This window comes from Neofelis nebulosa, chromosome 9, assembly GCF_028018385.1.
Source record: "Neofelis nebulosa isolate mNeoNeb1 chromosome 9, mNeoNeb1.pri, whole genome shotgun sequence".
Taxonomy (NCBI): domain Eukaryota; kingdom Metazoa; phylum Chordata; class Mammalia; order Carnivora; family Felidae; genus Neofelis; species Neofelis nebulosa.
Window position 1 is genome coordinate 114,595,061 of NC_080790.1, and position 13,517 is coordinate 114,608,577.

The following is a 13,517-nucleotide window of genomic DNA, read 5'->3' on the forward strand; positions in this document are numbered from 1 at the left end:
GGACTACCAGAGTCAGAGGGCTGGGCCGGCCCAGGACACCCCGCCAGCTGGGTCCTGGGCGCTGTCAGCTGTGGGTCTCCAGAGGCAGGACCCCCGCGGGCGGGGAAATTGAGGCGGGGACTCACTCCGCGGCCCCCCTCCCCGGGCTGGGGGGCCCGGGTGTCTCCAGGGACGCGGGCTGGGCGCTCCCACGCCCCGCTGAGGCAGGACGTTCCCACGCAGGGGTTGGCCTTGGGAAAGGCTGTAGGGCGGGCCTGGGGGCGGGCGCCCGCGCTCTGGTCCCTCTGCCGCCCATTCTCCGTTACTTGTTGGACTGACCTAGCTCGCTGCGCTGAGCAGGGAGGTGAGTGAGTGGGTGGGAGAGCCTGGCTGCCCAAGGCTGGCGGGTGAGGGATGCGGCCGCTTGGACCCCTGCTTTCGCCACCGGTGAGGATCCGTGTGGTCCCTGCTATCGAGTAGGGTCAGGAGCGGGGGATGGTTGGGGGGGGGGGGCGGGGAGCGGGTCCTGGCAGCTGAGAGTTGAGGACTCCTTGGGAATTACCCTCTCTCCGAATGTGGGGCGCCATCTCTTTCCCCAAATGTAGATGACTCCTTCCCTCTCTTCAAATGTGGGGCTCCCCACTTACAGACAGGAGCCCTTCCTTCCCAGATGTGGGGGCCCCCTCTCACCACACATGGTACACCCCCTCCTTCTCTCTGTTGGGTGCCCCTCTCTCTCCCCAGGTGCGGGAAGCGGGGGAGGGGAGTGTGCTTTTTCTTTCCAGAAGTGAGATACCCCCTTCCTCTCCCCAAAACGTGTGCTCCTCTTCTCCCTCTGACCCACTTTGGTCCTTGCCCTCCTCTAAAGCCCCTCCCCACCCCCATGGGAGCCAGACTCTGAGACTTCCCTGGGGGGTGGGGGCTTGGGCTCAGCCTGTCCCCTTCCCCCACCAGATCCACCGCAGAGCAGGCTTTGTGAGCACGTAGGCAGCCAATTAGGGAGGAAGGGGTGGGGGCCAGACCTTCTGTGCAGAGACCTTGGCAGATGGCCCTGTGAGGAAGAGAGGTAGCCCCAGGCCCTGCTCCCTCCCTACCTGGACTCCCACCCAGTTTCCTCAGGGAGGGAGAGCAAACAGCCCAGGGAGGTTTCCCAACTTGGCCTGGCTGAGCTGGAGCTGGGACCAGAACCCTGGCCCACAGCGCCAAACCCCTGGGACCCTGCCTCCGGGAGTTAGGCCTCCTCCCACTTCTCAGATGGTTCACTGAGGTCTCCCGAGGGGGGCTCCAAATGTCTAGGACCCCCATCTTCCCCCACCAGGATCGCAGACAAAAGTGGAAGGGTCAGGGGCATGAGGGTGACCTTGAAATCCACAGGCAGACCCTACCACCACCTGTGAAAAAGGGTTTCTGTATCTGGGCCCTGAGGGTAGGGGCAGAGGGCAATGTGGGGCAGGACTTACACACACACACACACACACACACACAGATGTTCTTCAGAGCTGTCTGGAGCTTGGTGCTGAGGAAAGGAGGACCCAGGATGCGGCAGATGCACAGCCCGGGAAGCGCTGGTAAGACCCGCACACCCCACCCCTGTCCAACTCCAAGGCTAAGGGTGTGCTCCTGCTTGCCAGCTGCCCTGGGTCTGCCCTAGACTGTTTTCCACAATCCCACCCCTTGGGCCTGGACCACATGCCTCCAGGATCTGGAGCTCACATTTGACAGGGTCCCCTTCCACCCCAAGCTTCCTCGGGGCCTGACCCCCACACCCTGGGCTCCTAGGGCCTTTGAGTCCTGAGGTGGAGTGTGCTGATGGGACCTTGGACCTCCTTTCCAGACCCTATTCAGAAAAAAGAGGCCTAAAGCAGGAGAGACTTCAGCCACATAGCAGAAGGGCCTTCTTGACCTTCCGGAGAATAACGGATAATGTTCACTGAGCCCTTACTATGTGCCCCAAGCTGTGATCAACATTTCACACAGACTAAAACACTCAGTCTTCATAACAACTGTGTGAGGTGGATGCTGGGCTGTTATCTCCATTTTCCAGATGAACAAACTGAGGCCTAGGTGTTAAAAGAGCCCAAAGCAGGGGCGCCTGGGTGGCTCAGTCGGTTAAGCGTCCGACTTCGGCTCAGGTCACGATCTCGCGGTATGTGAGTTCGAGCCCCGCATCGGGCTCTGTGCTGACTGCTCAGAGCCTGGAGCCCGTTTCAGATTCTGTGTCTCCCTATCTCTCTCTGACCCTCCCCCGTTCATGCTCTGTCTCTCTCTATCTCAAAAATAAATAAATGTTAAAAAAAAAAAAAAATTAAAAAAAAAAAAAAAAAAAAAGAGCCCAAAGCAGTTCCAGCACTGTCCTGGCAAGGTGGTACCAATGCCCTCCATGTGGGCACCTCTGGTGACAATAAACAGAAGCTTGATGGAGACCCTCCTGGTGCCCAGCCTTGCTCTGGACACCCTGGACACCCACACGGAGCCCTTGATGCTTAGCCACCAGGGAAAGCTTCTAGGAAGGAAGCCAGTCGTAAAACGGCCCTCTAGCAGTGGAATTGACCGAGCGTCCGCTGCTAGGTGCGGTGCTAACCCTTTCAAATATATTATCTTGAGGCTGCCCACGACAGCGTGAGGCGGGAGCTTACTGTCCCCGCTTTCCAGACGAGGACACTGAAGCACAGTGAGGTCAAGGGGCTCGCTGGAGCTGGGGTGGGTGGAACTGGAGTTCAAACGCAGCTCTGCAAAGCCGTGCCCTTGACCGGTGGTCAAAGGCACGCGGCTGGCGCTTTACAGTTTGCAGAGCAGGCGTACATCCGCCACGTCAGGCTCATCTCCCTCAGCCTTCGTCCCACCGTTGCCTTTGCCTGCCATGCCCTCCTCACCTCACCTCTTCCCAGAGAGCACAAGGTTTGAACCCAGAGGGGCTGCCTTGCTCCTTTTCGCTCTGTGAGTTACAGCAAGTCACTTAGCTGTTCAGTTTCTCTGTCTGTAAAGTAGACAGATAACAGTCTCGCCTGGCTCAGAGTGACGCGGAGTAAATGAGTCAATTCACCTGAAGGCCTTAGAGTGGCTCCTGGCACACAGTAAGTGCTCAATAAATGCAGCCCTCTTTTTTTTTTTTTTTAATGTTTATTTATTTTTGAGAGAGAGGGAGAGCAAGCAGGGGAGGGGCAGAGAGGGGGCAGGGGTGGAAACAGAGGAGCCGAAGCCGGCTCCGTGGCGACCACGGAAAGCCCGATGCGGGGCTCGAACTGGCGAGCCATGAGACCATGACCTGAGCCGAAGTGGGATGCTTAACCAACTGAGCCACCCAGACGCCCCGGTGCAGCCCTCTTTTTTAATATTATGGTTAGAGCTGGGATGTCCCAGGTGCAGCCTGAATGTAGCTCTTCTGTTGTACCTGCAGCCCACAGCAAGGAGAAGATGCCCCCCTACACTAACTACCATGCCCAGCGCTCCTACCCCATGCCCGATGAGCCCTTCTGCACAGAGCTCAACGCTGAGCAGCGGGCCCTGAAGGAGAAAGAGAAGGGCAGCTGGACCCAGCTGACCCATGACGAGAAGGTGGCCTGTAGGTATCCGGCGGGGGGGGGGGGGGGGGCTGGCTGGAGAGAGCGGGCTGGGGGGCGTGACTTTGAAAAGAAGGGCCCCCACTCAAGACAGCCAGAAACCCCTGAACGCCTGAACTCATACCTGAGGGGTGAAGTTTATCCCTTTGTTCATCTGTTCTCTTATTCATTCAACTATTTGTGCACAGTCAGATGCGAGGTGATGCTGGGGATACAGGAGTGAATCACCCAGATGGTTCCTGCCCTCAGGGTGCTCTCAGGCCAGTGGGGGAACTGACACAAACCCAGATAACTGTAATATGAATTTTGCGGCTAGGGCGAGGTGTGTCCAGGGGGTTGTGAGGACCGGAAGGAGAGAGACATGGAATCCTGGCGGGCCTTTCAGAGGAGGGCACATTCTGGCTGGCCTTGAATGATAAGGACGAGGGTGCTGCCTGGGAGTGGGAGTAGCATGGGGAGGGATGTAGGAGCAGGAAAGTGTGGGCATCGCTGAGTGGTGTGGGGGGAAGGAGCAGAGAGGCAGGTGGGTGGGAGAGCAGGGGCCTGACCCCGGGAAACAGGAGGGATGTGCGATCCCAAGTCCTGCCCACCAGAGGTGCCCCCGAAGGACTCCTATTTGGAGCCTGCTTCTGGCCATGCTTTGCATACGGTCGATGTTCAATAAGAATCTGCTGAATGGACAACACCTGCTTCAGGGACGGGGAGGCTGGGAATCCCTGAGGCCAAGACTTGGTCCAGGGTCCTCGGAATCCATGCGCCCGAGACCCCTACCTCCTCACCCCTCATCTGCCTCCAGTGTACCGGCTCCAGTTCCATGAGACCTTCGCGGAGATGAACCGTCGCTCCAATGAGTGGAAGACAGTGATGGGCTGTGTCTTCTTCTTCTTTGGATTCACAGCTCTGATGATTTGGTGGCAGCGGATCTATGGTGAGTGGCAACAACCCCCCCTCGCTACCGCCCGGGGCCGCGCCCTTGTGGTCAGAGCCACCAGCCACGCTCTTCTGAGGCAACTCGTCTGAAGAGTTTGGAAAAGTCCCCCAAAGAGGTGTAGGGTGAAGGGCAGAGCACGGCTGCCTCGGTTGGGACGTAGGGGCTCTGCCTCTCTGGACCTCAATTCCCTTGCCCGTAAAATGAAAATAACAGTGCCCACATCACAGGGTTTGTGAGGATTTAATGATAGAGCCGAAAGCCAGCGTCTGGCACATAATCATGAATGGTAATGTTACTGACTGCTGTTATTAGCCATGGATTTTTCTGTAACAGAGAGTCACCAACATACAAGAGCTTAAACAAGATACAGGTTTTGTTCCTGTCTCACAAAAAAGGCCTGGGGGAGTATCGAGACTGCAGTGTCAGGCTCCTTCTGTCATACTGCTCTGCCATCCTTAACGTGAAGCTTTCTTCTTGATAAGGTGGCTGCCCCAGCTCCAGCCATTAACGCCTACATTCCACCCAAGAAGAGAGAAGAGAGACCTCTTTAAGGTCCAGAAGTTGCGCACGCCACTTCTGCTCACCACCCGTTGGCTAGAAGCGATCACATGACTGGGTCTAGCCACAAGGGAAGCTGGGAAGTGTAGTTTTCAGCGAGGCCGTCACATGCCCAGCTGTCTATTACTACTGAAGAGTGATTCTCAGAGTGTGAGACCCTGGACCAACACCATCACTTGGGAACTTTTAGAAATGCACATTCTCAGCCCCAGTCTGGATCTACCAAGTCAGACACTTTGAGGGTGGAGCCCAGCAATCTGTGTTTTAACAAGCTCTCCAGAGTGATTCTGCTGCCCACTCAGGTTGGAGAGGCACTACTCTGGAAGAAGGGAGGGGATGTTGGGGAAGAGCTGGCAGTCTCTGTGCCAGCTGACCTCACCTCTGATGGCCTCACCTTCTTTCTTCTTCTGCGAGAGTGTGATGTGAATTCCCGCTTTGCTTGAGGATGAAATGAGAGAGCCTTTGGGAAAAAATTTATCCTAGCCCAGTGTTTGGGGCTAAGAGGTGCCCATAAAGATATTTTCCTTCTTTACCACACACTGGGGTAGAAAGTACCAGTGACTCAGGCAGGCCAGGTCAGCCTCAGGGACAAATGGACCAGGAAGTAAGGTATGAGCTGTGTAAGGGAGCTCTGCCCTCAGACCTTCCCTGATGCACACCTCTAGGCATCTAAAATGCCTTTGTCCCCCCACCCGTGCCTTCCCCGCAGTGTTCCCTAAGAAGCCCGTCACCCTGACGGATGAGTGGAAGGCCCAGCAGCTCCAGCGCATCCTGGACATGAAGGGCAACCCCGTGCAAGGGCTGGCCTCCCGGTGGGACTATGAGAAGAAGGAGTGGAAGAAGTGACATGGCATCCTGGCTGCTGTCCCTGCAGCTCCACCCTGGCCCAGAGCCTGTGGACGGCCCTTTCCTCCTCTTAATCCCAATAAAGCTGGCCTGTTCTCTTCTGCCTTCAATCTCCACCTCTTTACTTGCCACAAACCCTTCATTACATCTAAAATCAAGCAGCGTAGTGAGGGAAGGACAGGAATAAGCCACCTTCCGGGGGCCCAGAGCCCAGGTGGTCAGGGAGGGCTTCATGGAAGAGTAGGGACTAGGGCTTAGTCTTAACAGGTATGTGGCATTAGGAAAGGGAGGAAGGGGAAGGGAAGGTTTTCCAGGTGGAGGGAGTGGCTTGAGCAAAGGCAAATACACTCCTTTATTCAGTCAATTAACAAATATTTATTGAGCACCTACTGTGTGCCAGGTATTAACCCAGGCCATGGAGGCCCAACAGTGCATAAGACGAAGTCTCTGGCCGCATAGTGGCAGCATTGGGAGACACAAAAATGAATGTGTAAGTATAACATACAGTATGTTACACAGAAATGAAGAAACAAAACAGTAGGGTAAAGGGACAGAGTTAAAAGGAGACTGGAGGTGGTAGGTGGAGGCCTTTTAGAGGAGGTGGCATCTGAGAAGAGGTCTGAATGACATGAGGGAACAAACCTTGTATCAAAGGCAGAAAAGCGGGGCGCTTGACTGGCTCAGTCAGTGGAGCGTGCGACTCTTGATCTCGGGGTTATGAGTTCGAGCCCCACATTGGGTGTAGAGATCACTTAAAATCTTGAAAAAAAATTTTTTTAATGTTTGTTTATTTCTGAGAGAGAGAGAGAGAGACAGAGCGTGAGTGGGGGAGGGGCAGAGAGGGGGAGACGCAGAATCCGAAGCAGGCTCCAGGCTCTGAGCTGTCAGCACAGAGCCCGACACGGGGCTCGAACCCACAAACTGTGAGATCGTGACCTGAGCCGAAGCTGGACGCTTAACCAACTGAGCCGCCCAAACGCCCCCAAAATAAAATCTTTAAAAAAATAAAAAGACAGAAGAGCAAGGGCAAAGACTCCGAGGTGGGATTCTGGTCCATGTGGGGGACCTCACAGAGGCCACAGGGGCTATAGCGGAATGACTTAGAGAATAGCAGGAAGGTGTGTGCTGGGGAACAGGGTTGGGCTTGGGGCAGAGAGCAGATTATACGGGGGCTCATGGGGTTTTAGGCTTTCTTATTTATTTATTTATTTATTTATTTCTCCGTGCCCACCGTGGGGCTTGAACTCACGACCCTGAGATCAAGTCATGTGCTCTACTGACTTGCCTGGGGGAAGCCAGCCAGGTGCCCCCGTGGGGTTTTATTCTAAGTGTGAAGACCTCCGAGAAGCAAATGCCAAGAAGGAATTAAACGTGGAGAGTTAAGGGGCTGATGTCTGTGAAGGATAGAGAAGAGAGGGAGCGGGAGCAGGTGTCGAGAACCCTCAGACAGCGGCGCGGTGGTGCAGGTCTGAGCTCTGTGGGAGGAGGGGAGGGAGGAAGGAGGGCAGGGGAGGGAGGGCCTCAGACTCGACTGTGCTGTCTCCATCTGAGTCGGAAACCACACGGGAACGTAAACGGCGCTGTTTAATAAGAAGTCGTCAGCATAAGCAAGCAAGCGACTCTACAAAGACGTAAAGAGAGCAGTGACCGCTATCCTACGGAGAGCACCCAGGGAGGGTTGAACTTGGAAGTGGAGTGCCTTCCCCAAGCTGGGGTTTAGACCTCATTGGAGCAGGTGTGGTTGAAGCCCAGGGCAGCGCAAGGAACTTTGCTGGGTCACCCGGACCAGAGCTGGTCCGTAGTCAGCAGGCGGGCAAAAAGCAACCCTCAGAGGCCCGAGGTTGTCGAGGCTGGTGGGCAGGTGGGATTGGGGCACCTTTGCAGATGTGAGGCTTGGAGCGTGTGGTATCTGCATTAGGAGCATTGCAAGAAGATGGTCCTTAGGCCCGAGGGCTCCAAGGTGCTGAGAGACTGTGAACACTGAGCTCATGGCTGTGGCAGATCATCGCCGGGCATCCTCACACACTGCTGACTAATCACACGGCTGTGCACGTGTGCACACACACACACACACACACACACATCCCAGAACCAGAAAGAGAAGCCTTTCCTCCTGAAATGTCCCCTCCAGCACCCTCTCCTGGCAAAAAGCTTAGCGTCTCACTGTAAAGGAGGAAATGCCGGGTCCAGATCATTATGGCAGAGCAGGTACTGGAGGGTGAATTTGGAGCCGAGAAGCGAGAGGTCGATAGCCGCACAGCATCTTTGTGAAAGTCTCGGCCAGGCCAGTGGGGAGCCCCAGAGCAAAAAATCTCCATTAGGGGAGTCCTGTGTTGGCCGAAAGGGACTCCTCCCTAATAACACCCCTGTGCTCCGTCCTCAGCAGGGAGCAGCCCTGGGGGACAGTAGCCTCAGCGCACGAGCACTGCAGCACTTCTGAAAGAGCAGTGGCAGGAAGTGATCATACCACCCACCTTACAGCAGGTTCTCTCAGAGAGAGACCCGAACAGCACATCTCCATGGACACCCTCGATGCCATTGGAGGCATTTAACAGGGCAGTCAGGACAACAATATTTATTCAATCACCAAATGGTTATTTGCATCCACTGTGTAACAAGGGGGTACAGAGCGGATGAGACCTCATTCAAGTGTCAGGAATTCCGGGTCCTTATGAATCTGACATGCTGCAGTGGGGAGACAGACATTAGCCAGACGGCCACTTTAATAAGTTATAGTGCAAATGAATGCTAAGAAGAGGCGGTACCTGGTTGAACTGACCAACAGAGGGAAACTGCACTCATCTAGAGAAGTCGGAGACGGCTTCCCTGAGGAAGTGTCCTCAGACTTGAGATATGGAAGGTGACTCATAACTAGGTAACAGGGGTGGTAGAACAGCATTCTAGGCAGAGGAAAGCATGTGCAAAGGCCCTGTGGTAGTGAGGACCACGGCATGATAGAGGAAATAAAGGAAGCCCGTTGGGCTATCACACAGAAGAGAAGGAAGATCTGGACTAGGACGGGTGGGGGAGTAGGAGACTCACACAGGGCTTTGTAGGCCCTGCTGCCCCTACCGAAGAGACACATGTGGGGGAAAGCAGGGAAAGATGGAGCTGGGAGAGTGTGTTAGGGCCAGAGTATGGGGAGTCTTGCACATCGATTTGGTTTTTATCTGAAAGGCAACTGCCTGGTCCTGAGCTCTGTGTGGTATGAGACCCATTGTATTAGCCACTCCCTTAGCATGAGAGATGCTAGGGACCCAGAGACAGAGCCGACAGGAGCCCTGCCCTCCAGATCCCCCAGCCAGCTGGGCAGGACTGATATGGACACAGCCAGCTGGAGGCTCCTGGGGTATTAGCTACAGAAATGGTCAGCAGTACATTTTTTTTTTTTTTAATTTTTTTTTTCAACGTTTTTTATTTATTTTTGGGACAGAGAGAGACAGAGCATGAACGGGGGAGGGGCAGAGAGAGAGGGAGACACAGAATCGGAAACAGGCTCCAGCCTCCGAGCCATCAGCCCAGAGCCTGACGCGGGGCTCGAACTCACGGACCGCGAGATCGTGACCTGGCTGAAGTCGGACGCTTAACCGACTGCGCCACCCAGGCGCCCCGGTCAGCAGTACATTTTGACCCCATTGTTCTGACCCAGCCCCTCGGCCAAGGCAAACAAATCAGATGTTAAACTTGTCAGTTTTTTCGCCTGCAGTAATGCTATGTAACAACCCCCAAAACTTGGTGACTCACAACGTTGAGCATTTATTTCTACTTTCATGGGCTTGTGGGTTGGCTGAGGCTCTGCCGGGATCAGCCAGGTTTAGTTCCGGACTGCGGGTTAGTACTTTGGTTTTCTGGGGCGTCTTTTAGATTCCTGGACCCACTAAACAATTCCCTGGACACCAGGTGGGTGTATGAAAATTCAACTCAATTCGGACACTGTGTACTTGGAAATAGCGTCAGCTTCCACAGGTTAAGGGTTCGGTCCTGCGAGACTGCCCCGCCCCCTACTTTAAGATTCCGCCCCCCAAGGCCAAGCCCAGGTAGTTACCTGCACTTTTGACGGACTGGCTATAAGTCGGAGGATCCCACGACCCCCTCCTTGAGTTTGATTAATTTACCAGCACACCTCACGGAACTCGGGAAACCCACTCACTGGATTACCAGTTTCTTATAAAAGGACATAACTCAGGAAGAGCCAGATGGAAGAGAGCATGGGGAAAGGCATGGAGCTGCCATGTCCTGTCCGGGCATTGCTGTCATCACATCTCCACGTGCTCACCACCCCAGCAGCTCTCCGAACCCTGTCCTTTTCGGGGGTTTATGGAGGCTTCATTACATAGCCATGATCGATGAAATCATTGGCCATTGGGGATCGATTCAACCTCCGGGGGGGCCCCTCTCCCTCCCCAGGAGTGGGATGGGGTTGGGGGCGGGGTGTGTGGGAACTGAAAGTCCAACCCTCTAATCATGTGGTTTGTTCTCTGGGCAACCCGTCCCAAGATGGGGTCCAAAAAAAAAAAAAAAAAAAAAATCACATCATTGACATAACAAGAGACACCTTTGTGGCTCTCACCACTTCAGGAAATTCCAAGGGTTTCAGAAGCTCTGTCCCAGGAGCCAAATAGGTAGATTTCTTAGTATAGATCACAACATCACAGGCTGCCGTGACAAAATACCACAGACTGAGTGGCTTAAACAACAGAAAACTGTATTTTCTCACAGTTCCGGAGGCTCCAAGTCCAAGATGTTGGCAGGATTGGTTTCTCCTATTGCGTCTCTCTTTGGCTTGCAAAGCCACCTTCCTGCTACGTCCTCACATGTTCTTTCCTTTCTGCATGCACGTCCCTGGTGTCTCTTTGTATGTCCAGATTTCCTCTGCTTACAGACACGCCCGTCAGATTGGGTTAAGGCCTTTCCTAATGACCTCATTTTAACTTCGTTACCTCTTTAAAATTCCTATCTCCAAATACCCTCACATTCTGAAGTTAGGGCTTCAACATAACGAATTCAGAGGAGACGTGACTCAACCCACAAGGGCTGGGTTCAAAGTGATTCCATGTGTCTCCTTGTTCTGGGAGCTGCGGGCACTGAGGGCATTTTTGTCTCTTGGCAGAAGTCAGAGACTGCCGAGGGGGCAGGGGGATGGTTAGGGACACGTGATGCTCTTAAAGCCCAGGCTGCACAGAATCAGCACCACCTTCCACTGGTCCAAGCAAGTCCTCTGGTGTTCCGGTTACCGTTGCTACCTTCCAAACCACCCCAAAACGTAGTGGCACAAAGCAGCCATTTTATTCTGCTCGCCAATTCTGTGGGTCAGCAATTCAGGCAGGGCACAGCGGTTACTGTTTGCCTCTGTTCTAGAATGTTTGAGGTCTCGGCTGGGAACACTCCAGAGGCAGTGGCCAGAATGTTCTGGAGGTGTTTTCACTCTGGTGGTTGACGCTGGCTGTCAGCTGGCCGAGCCGGCCTGCTCTGTCAACCGGACATCCTTCTTTTGTGGCATGCCCAGGTGGTCTCTCTGTGTGGGCTAGTTTGGGCTCCCTCAGAGCCTGGTGGGCGGGTCCCAAGAGAGCACTCCAAGAGAACAAGAACAAAGGGTATTGCACTCTCGACGATCTAGCCTCGGAAGACACATAGCATCACTTCTGCCGAACCCTGTTGGTCAAGGCACTCACAAAGCTCCACCCGCGTTCAAGAGGGAGCGGACAGGGGCGCCTGGGTGGCTCGGTCGGTTAAGCGTCCGACTTCGGCTCAGGTCATGATCTCACGGTCCGTGGGTTCGAGCCCCACGTCGGGCTCTGTGCTGACAGCTCAGAGCCTGGAGCCTGTTTCAGATTCTGTGTCTCCCTCTCTCTCTGACCCTCCCCCGTTCATGCTCTCTGTCTCAAAAATAAATAAACATTAAAAAAAAATTAAAAAAAAAAAAAAAAAAAAGAGGGAGCGGACATAGACTTCCCTACCTGATGGTCACAGTGTAAGATGTAAGATGCACGTGAGATGGGAAATATGGTTGTGGCCACCTTTGGACAATATAGTCTGCCACCCACAGCCAAGCCCAACATCGACGGGCAGAGAAATAGCCTCCGTTGGAGTACATGTGGCGAGCGTGGGGTGGAGGGAAACTGTGAGCAAATACCACCCCCTCTCACAGATGGGGAGAAGTAACCAACACACAATCATGTTGATAAAAGCTAAAACTGACCCACAGTAACTTGGATGTCGACAAAACTTCAAACGGTAACATTTTGACATTTAGATAGTCAAATTTAGACCTGAGAATTCGGGCGAGGGGCGCCTGGGTGGCTCAGTGGGCTGAGCGTCCAACTTCGGCTCAGGTCATGATCTCATGGTTCGTGGGTTCAAGCCCCGCATCGGGCTCTGTGCTGACGGCTCAGAGCCTGGAGCCTGGTTCGGATTCTGTGTCTCCCTCTCTCTCTCTCTCTGCCCCTCCCCTGTTCATGCTCTTTCTCTGTCTCTCAAATAATAAAATAAAACATTAAAAAAATTTTTTTTTTAAATCGGACCAAATAGAAATAATGGATACTAGCAGACAATGCATAATGGCAGAAAACCCTTGAAATCAGATGTGGATGGGGTGCCTGAGTGGCTCAGTTGGTTAAGCATCCGACTTCAGCTCAGGTCATGATCTCATGATGCATGAGTTCGAGCCCCACATCAGGCTCTGTTCTGACAGCTCAGAGCTTGGAGCCTGCTTTGGATTCTGTGTGTGTCTCTCTCTCTGCCCCAGTCCCACTTGTGCTCTGTCTCTCTTTGTCTCTCAAAAATGAACAAATGTTAAAAAAAATTAAAAAAGAAAAAAAAGGAATGAAATGTGGGTAAAAATGACTGAGGGGAGAATCACATCTTGTTGGCAGCATTTACTCCACAAGGTCAAGTTGATTGCAATGAAAAAAATAATTTTGTAAAATTAAATTTAAAATGGCAAACATTGGAAAGAATTTGACTTTGGTCATAAAATAACTGATTGAGGAATAAAATTGACTTCAGGCAGCTTGCTCAAGAAAGCTCTCTCTTAAAAAAAAAAAAAAAAAGCCCTTTCTTGATATATTAGAATTAGTGTAATTCTGATAAAAATATTTGGAGTCAAAACTCATAGTCAAAATAGTCTTGGGATAAACACAACCATGAGGTCAAAATGTCCTGTAATAGTAAAATTATCAGTAAAAACAAAGAAAGAGAGAGAGAGACTGCAAAGACAGATAAGAAACTAACAAGTATTTATCTGTATGAGACACAGAGGGCTGATTTCCTTAATATGTTAAAAAAAAAAAAACACCTGGGGGAGGCCTGGGGGGCTCAGTCAGTTAAATGTCATACTCTTGACTTCAGCTCAGGACATCATCTCACGGTTTGTGAGTTCAAGCCCTGAGTCGGGCTCCACACTGTCAGTGCAGATTCTCTGTCTGTCTCTCTCAAAATAAATAAGTAAATGTAAAAAAAACACAAAAAACAAACCTGGGGTGCTGGGGTGGCTAAGTTGGTTGATCTCAGCTCAGGTCTTGATCTCAGGATTGTGAGTTCAAGACCCATATTGGGTGTGGAGCCTACTTAAAAAAAAAAAAAGGCACCTGGATGGCTCAGTCAGTTGAGCACCCGACTCTTGATTTTGGCCCAGGTCAAGATCC

General features: G+C 52.9%; 1 protein-coding gene across 5 annotated transcripts; it reads left to right on the forward strand.

Moving 5' to 3' along the window:
- Positions 1–211: 211 nt before the first annotated feature.
- LOC131485599 (cytochrome c oxidase subunit 4 isoform 2, mitochondrial) lies at positions 212–5,984 on the forward strand. Of its 5 annotated transcripts, XM_058685250.1 has the most exons (6): positions 329–343; positions 1,466–1,547; positions 2,965–3,053; positions 3,377–3,541; positions 4,336–4,467; positions 5,738–5,984. In XM_058685250.1, exons 4-6 carry the CDS (start codon positions 3,394–3,396, stop codon positions 5,872–5,874), a joined length of 417 nt encoding a protein of 138 aa, XP_058541233.1. In that variant the 5' UTR covers positions 329–343; positions 1,466–1,547; positions 2,965–3,053; positions 3,377–3,393; the 3' UTR covers positions 5,875–5,984. The 5 variants fall into 5 exon arrangements, with proteins under 5 accessions (XP_058541231.1, XP_058541232.1, XP_058541230.1 ...); XM_058685248.1 differs by lacking the exon at positions 2,965–3,053 and having other exon boundaries at positions 212–343; XM_058685249.1 differs by lacking the exons at positions 2,965–3,053; positions 5,738–5,984 and adding an exon at positions 4,953–5,731 and having other exon boundaries at positions 302–426.
- The last annotated feature ends 7,533 nt before the right edge of the window (positions 5,985–13,517 follow it).